At 37.5% G+C, this 6,000-nt stretch overlaps 1 protein-coding gene across 1 annotated transcript; it reads right to left on the reverse strand.

Moving 5' to 3' along the window:
- Nucleotides 1-692: 692 nt before the first annotated feature.
- gpa33b (glycoprotein A33 (transmembrane), paralog b) lies at nucleotides 693-6,000 on the reverse strand. Its single transcript, XM_034694210.1, has 7 exons — nucleotides 5,859-6,000; nucleotides 5,445-5,608; nucleotides 3,727-3,940; nucleotides 3,453-3,617; nucleotides 3,195-3,311; nucleotides 1,926-2,049; nucleotides 693-1,783 (listed from the first exon to the last, which is right to left on the reverse strand). Exons 1-7 carry the CDS (start codon nucleotides 5,896-5,898, stop codon nucleotides 1,102-1,104), a joined length of 1,506 nt encoding a protein of 501 aa, XP_034550101.1. The 5' UTR covers nucleotides 5,899-6,000; the 3' UTR covers nucleotides 693-1,101.

Consider the following 6,000-nt stretch of genomic DNA (forward strand, 5'->3'; position numbering starts at 1 on the left):
TATAATATTGGTTTATTTGCATTATACAAAAATATTTGCTTAAAACTATCTTGGTTAACTGACTCAAATCTAAGCTACATATCAATTTTATTATTTTTTTCACAATTTCTCCAAATGTAACTGCACAATATTGACCTTCAGACTGCCCATCTCTTTAAACAAGATTATTTGAAGCCAATTGACTTGTTGAATAACAACAAGGGGGCATTATTTGGTATAAATTAACCTCATGGAGTCAAATACAACTCTAAAAACCAACAGTTTTCTTTTCAATCAGATTCAGCCACTATGACTCTGATTGAGAGAGACTCCCCTTTTTCCAGAAAGGAATTCTGAATGTTTGTTTATTTATTCAAAAAAATTTAGTTATCTTTTTGCATTTATAACAAAAGAAAAGAAAAGCGTAGTAGAAAACACGTTTTATTTTAGGCCCATGAAGGGCCTCCCTCCCCACTTGGGCCCTATAGGTAGTCAGTCCACACTCATTTGTGTAGGGGTGAAATTAAAATTTTTAAGAGCCCTAACCTAGGAGTGATTTCTCACATTAAAAACAATAAACAAAAGGTACAAAGATTTTATTGATGATAAATTCAAGCAGGATTTGTTACAGTTACAAAAATGACTATAACCTCTAAAACTGGTTTTCATATTAAAAAAAATACAATAAGAAATTAGTTAAAGATGATTTGCATAGTTTTTTACGAAAGAATTGTTGAATATTTCTTTTTTTTATTGTCTGAAAATTATTTGAATAATAATGGCAAAACCACAACAGTAGATTAATTGCATTATATGTAAGGTGTAAATGTGTTGTTCTAGAAACAATAGAAGTGCTAAGAGTATTTCGAAACATTATTCTCTGTCCTTTACATAATAAGATTTTCACTGTAGGAATTACTGGAACAGGCTTAGAAGATTTCATTTCGAGTTTCCCACATCCCCTGTAATAATATTTGAATACCTGTGTTAACTCTAAAATCAATGGGATTTTGTACATGCTCCTGTAGATTTTGCTCTGTGTGCCACTAAAAATTCAAGGTAAAAAACTGTATGGAAAAAGAAAAGTTTTGAGAGCATTTAAATGACTTTCAGTAACACAAGCTAATCATAACCATTTCTCTCTCTATCATCAATGTAAGCAATGTGATCACGACTGCCACCGCGTCCATCATCAAGGCGATCACGACTGCCACGGTAATGATCACGTGGTTCGTCAAGGCGTTCGCGACTGCCTCGGTACTGATCACGTGGTTCATCAAGGCGATCACGACTGCCCCGGTACTGATCACGTGGTTCATCAAGGCGATCACGACTGCCTCTGTAATGATCACGTGGTTCATCAAGGCGATCGCGACTGCCTCTGTACTGATCATGTGGTTCATCAAGGCGATCGCGACTGCCTCTGTACTGATCACGTGGTTCATCAAGGCGATCGCGACTGCCTCTGTAATGATCACGTTGATCATCAAGACGATCACGACTGCCACTGTATTGGTTACGTTTTTCATCGAGCCGATCGCGACTGCCTTGATTCTGATCGTGCCGGTCATCCTGATAACGCTGAGAGTCGACATCACCGCCCTTGCCGTCATTTCTTCCTTTACCACTATAACTGCTGTGTTGATCGTCCTCAGGCTTCTGTCCAGCTGCTCCTACGCTGCGATTGCTTTTAGGTACAACATCTTTGTCTTCATCCTTGTACTGCTTGGTGTTGGATTTGTCATCCAAGTACTGCTCAGCGCCAGGAGCATCTTTGTCGAAATGCGCCATTTCTTCGGGGGAACTAAGACAAACAACATTCAAACAAAAAAGGAAGATGTTGAGAATTGGTGGTCAGATGAAAGACCAACTAGAAGTCAAAATTATTGAATCATTCTTGGTGGTGGTTTACACTGACAGAAGCATTCCGGACACATCGTACATACCCTTCAGCAAGCTCATCCTTTTTTCCCTTTTTCCGGCAGAAACAGAAAATGACTATACCCAGTAACACAACGCCTGCTAGGACTCCTCCAATTATAACTGCAGTGGATCCAATCTTCATGCTGGCTAAAGTGGAGAGATAGCATTTTCAACTTCACTTGCCATTTTTGAATGTATTATTTAAGCCACCGTTCTCATTCTTCATTAGAAAAATATGTTATTGGTGAGACAAATTACATTGAATAATATCAGTAGGTCTTCTCAGTAATAAGATAAAGAAAAAAGCCATAACCACACACTGGAGGTCAACAGAACTACAGCAGAAATTGTTTTGTAGGAAACATTTGAATGATTTTTAAAGCCTCCCCCAGTTGTATATGACATTTTCATTTACAGGCAGGTTTAAAAAGTCAAAATTGTTGTTTATTTACTTGATTCAAAGAGAGTTAAAAATAATGTTTTAATCAGGTCCACAACATGAAGTGATAGCTATAACTAGTAGCTACTTTGTTGTTAGCTCCATGAGATCTTGGAAGAACAATGTTAAGTAAAGTAGATTATACATTATGTTTGATATTCTTAAACTATATATTACATGAACTATCGTGAGAATAATCGTTTTATAACTAGGAAAACCAAATGCCTCGTCAAGCATTTGGCTCTCTTTGGTTAGCTAGCTTCTTGGGGCGACAACTCTTCTAAATAGGAACACACCAGCATCTATAACTGTCTTTCACCTAGCGGTTAAGACCTTATTACTGATGTTATATTTCTAAAAGAGGCTTTTTTAAAACCCAATTTGTTACATAAAACTTTATAGTAAGCTAATGTCAGGCTGTTTGGCTTTAGCGGTCACACTGTTAGCCCCACAACTGTAGGTTGTAAGCTAGTTAGCTGGACGCTCAAACTGTAAAAGTCAGCAGTTGATGAAATAAAATCATCTCACACTGAATTCTTTGACATCTGATAATCACACAATGAAAAAAATCTCATGATTGAGTTGCTGATGTGTCCTGTTATAGATCATCTCAGACAGTACTTGCTCATGAGAGTTTAACAAGCTCATGTTTGACTTATAACAAGCAAGCAGACAGAAAGCCATTTAAGAAGTGTGTTCTGACCACCTTATGAAAACAAATCCAACCCCACATGCATTTTAGCTCTGTTTGGATTAACTAAGAATTTGAAAACTGAATTTGAAAAGCAGAAATTATAATTCACTGAGGGTTTTTCACAAACACCTGAGCAAGTAAATTATCTGAAACACTCACCTGGCACCACACTTAAGGTAAGGTTGCAGCTGGCAGAGCCCACTCGATTTGTTGATGAGCAAATGTAGAACCCAGACATTTCTCTTGAAACGTTAAAGAGGGATAAAGTTCCATCCTCTGTGACACAATGACAGACATTAGAGGAAACACAGCCAATGTAATGAGCCACTTTAGGATTTTTACATCAGCGCTGATGATGCAAAACAACATATCTGGAGGCATGCTTTAAAGTTAAACATGAATGATTGAGATGCGTACTTTCAGTTGTCTTTGGAGGAAATTGTCTGGGAATGTTTTCAACACTGTGGCTCTTCCATTTATAGGAAGGTTGTGGGGATCCCTCCTCCGACAGGCAGGTAAGGCTGATGTTATGCCCATACTCTGCTGTTCCCTGAATCCTACAGATTGGTGGAGAAGGACGTACTGAAAGAAAACAAGAATTTCATATTAAAAAATCTACTTTGTCGCAGCAGCACTGTTAAACCATTTGGAAATGATTTCACACACATTCATTTGTGTGTTTAAGTCTCACCAAGGACCAAAAGGAAAGTTATGGCGGCAGTTATTCCCTCATCGTCATTGGGGATCTTGACGCTGCACTGGAATTGGCGGCTGTCCTGCATGGTCACCTTTGTTAAGCGCAGAGTGCTCACTCTGCGGTCAATGTCGACTTCCATAAAGGCTCTGCCTTCATAAGCAGGTGCAATGTCAACTGGATGGTTTGGAAAGAAGGTTGCCACAGATTTCTAAAGAGTAAAGACAAATATATTTTATTAAATAAATATGTGGTCAATACAACTAAATCATAAAACTTCCAACACATTATTCTAAAGACGAATTATAACAATTAATACAATAACACAGTTCTCCATTACCATGACATCACTTATTTTAGGAACAGCAACTTTGTTGTAATAAGCTAACACCTGCCATTAACACTTTCTCTTCACTTGGGTGCTGAAAAATACAACAAACTCATGACCGTAGCTATAGATTACAGGATAGGCAGGTAGCATGTGGTGACTATTTTTCTCTTTGACTTTGAGCTGGGTGTTCTCAAAAAACTGACAATGGGTGTAGGTTTAACTCATTAGAGCTAAAAATGTCTTGCTTTGTTTTGTCATTTAGCAAAAGAAAAATGTCTCTGCCTTAATCTTCTCATTTTGAAGGAGTTTAACTAATCCGATGTGATAGTAAACTGGATATCTTAGAGACAAAACAAACCAAAAGGTTGCTACTTTAGACTTGTATTAGCTTATCACAGTCATTATCTCTAGGCTCTTTCCTTACTATGTGGACTAGAAGATAAATGAGAAAATAATTTAAAGATGAATTGTGAAAATTATCTGTTGCAGCCCTATGACTTTATTTTAGATTATAAAACCCATTCTTTGGTTTCAGTTTCTTTTGATATGTGCAACGGTTGGTTATTTGCAGAAGGCACTATTCATTCAAATTACTATCAATTGGACAAAGGTCACTGAGCACAGCGTACAGCAGGAAGGAGCTCTATGTCTGAAGCTTCAGTGCCACATTCAGTCAAAGCACAGGACCCCCTCCTTATGGATACTTCATTCATGACAGGGAATCCTTCTTTCTAAGTTGAAAAATGCCCACATTTAGACTGGGTATGCGTACCTAAAACTACGAACCTAATACAAAAAGCAACTGGTTTAAAACTACAATCCCTGTGGGTCGATAAAAAGCACACACTAGTTGGTTAACTTCATGTTACTATGGTTCATGGTTCAAAGAAATCCTGTTACTCAGTGAGTTTAGTGTTATAATGTCTAAGACTAATGTGACCGAATGTTAAGACATTGAAAGGTACATAACATGATTATAGAATTGGTTTGTAACAGATTAAATATTTTGACTGACAGAATATTTCAGCAGTTAGTATCCAGGTGTTGGGGGACTTCCAACAGACAGTTAAAACAAATAACAGCATCAGAAAACTCCCGAAAATTCTGTTTCCTACACTTCCCATAATGCAGTTCTCAAATTTGACACTCAGCAGCTACATTTTAGTTATAATTTTTCAAAAAATACAGACATTTTTCAGTGAGTACAGAAATCACAGACGACATGAAACAGCTGCTTCTTGCAGGTTTGGTAGCCCCCCTTATGATAAGTATACCAACTTATATACGTAGATTCAGTAGAAGTTATTTTATGTAGTTTGTTCCACTTTTTTTGTATCAAATTAATTTAACTTCAGATTTGTGCGCATGCGATTTAACTTCTCACCATTGGATCACCAGCTTCATCGGGGAAACCTCCCCACGTGAGGACGAGTGCATTGAATGGTCTGGCTGGGACGAATGAACATGTGAAGGTAATATCACCATCTTTTGCAACCTCATATTCTTCCTTTTCAATTGTAACCTGGAGGCCACTGCAGCAGGAAAGCGCTGAAAGAAAAAGAGAAATAAAAAAATCCTTTTTGGGTCAAAGTTGCATATATCCTGTAAAAAATAGCATTGTATTTAAACTTTACTATGCTTTTGCTAATGCAATCTTTTGTGCAACTAAAAAAAATTTAACCTGTTTGAAATCCTGCTTCCAGTTAGGCAGCAAGAACTTGGATTGATGATTAACCCAGGTGATAATGCCATAAAGGTGTGGTAGCTGAAAAAGAAAGAATAAAAGCGTAACTCCTACCTGTAAGGATCAGAAATAACTCCCTCCATCCGAGCTGCATCTTCGTCGATGTTACTTGAAGACGAGTAAAAACTCCAGGAATTAGAATATCTGAAATTGATGCTCCACAAAGTCTAAGAGCGAGAGCCCGCCTTAACCATCA

Source organism: Notolabrus celidotus, chromosome 10 (genome assembly GCF_009762535.1).
Source record: "Notolabrus celidotus isolate fNotCel1 chromosome 10, fNotCel1.pri, whole genome shotgun sequence".
Classification (NCBI taxonomy): domain Eukaryota; kingdom Metazoa; phylum Chordata; class Actinopteri; order Labriformes; family Labridae; genus Notolabrus; species Notolabrus celidotus.

Excerpts from the sequence above, each read along its gene's own strand:
- gpa33b (XM_034694210.1), bottom strand. The coding sequence starts at position 5,898 with ATGCAGCTCGGATGGAGGGAGTTATTTCTGATCCTTACAG. Across the intron at positions 3,312-3,452 it reads TCCTCCAAAGACAACTGAAA|AGGATGGAACTTTATCCCTC; the intron begins GTACGCATCTCA and ends ATTGTGTCACAG. Across the intron at positions 1,784-1,925 it reads AAGGATGAGCTTGCTGAAGG|TTCCCCCGAAGAAATGGCGC; the intron begins GTATGTACGATG and ends TGTTTGTCTTAG.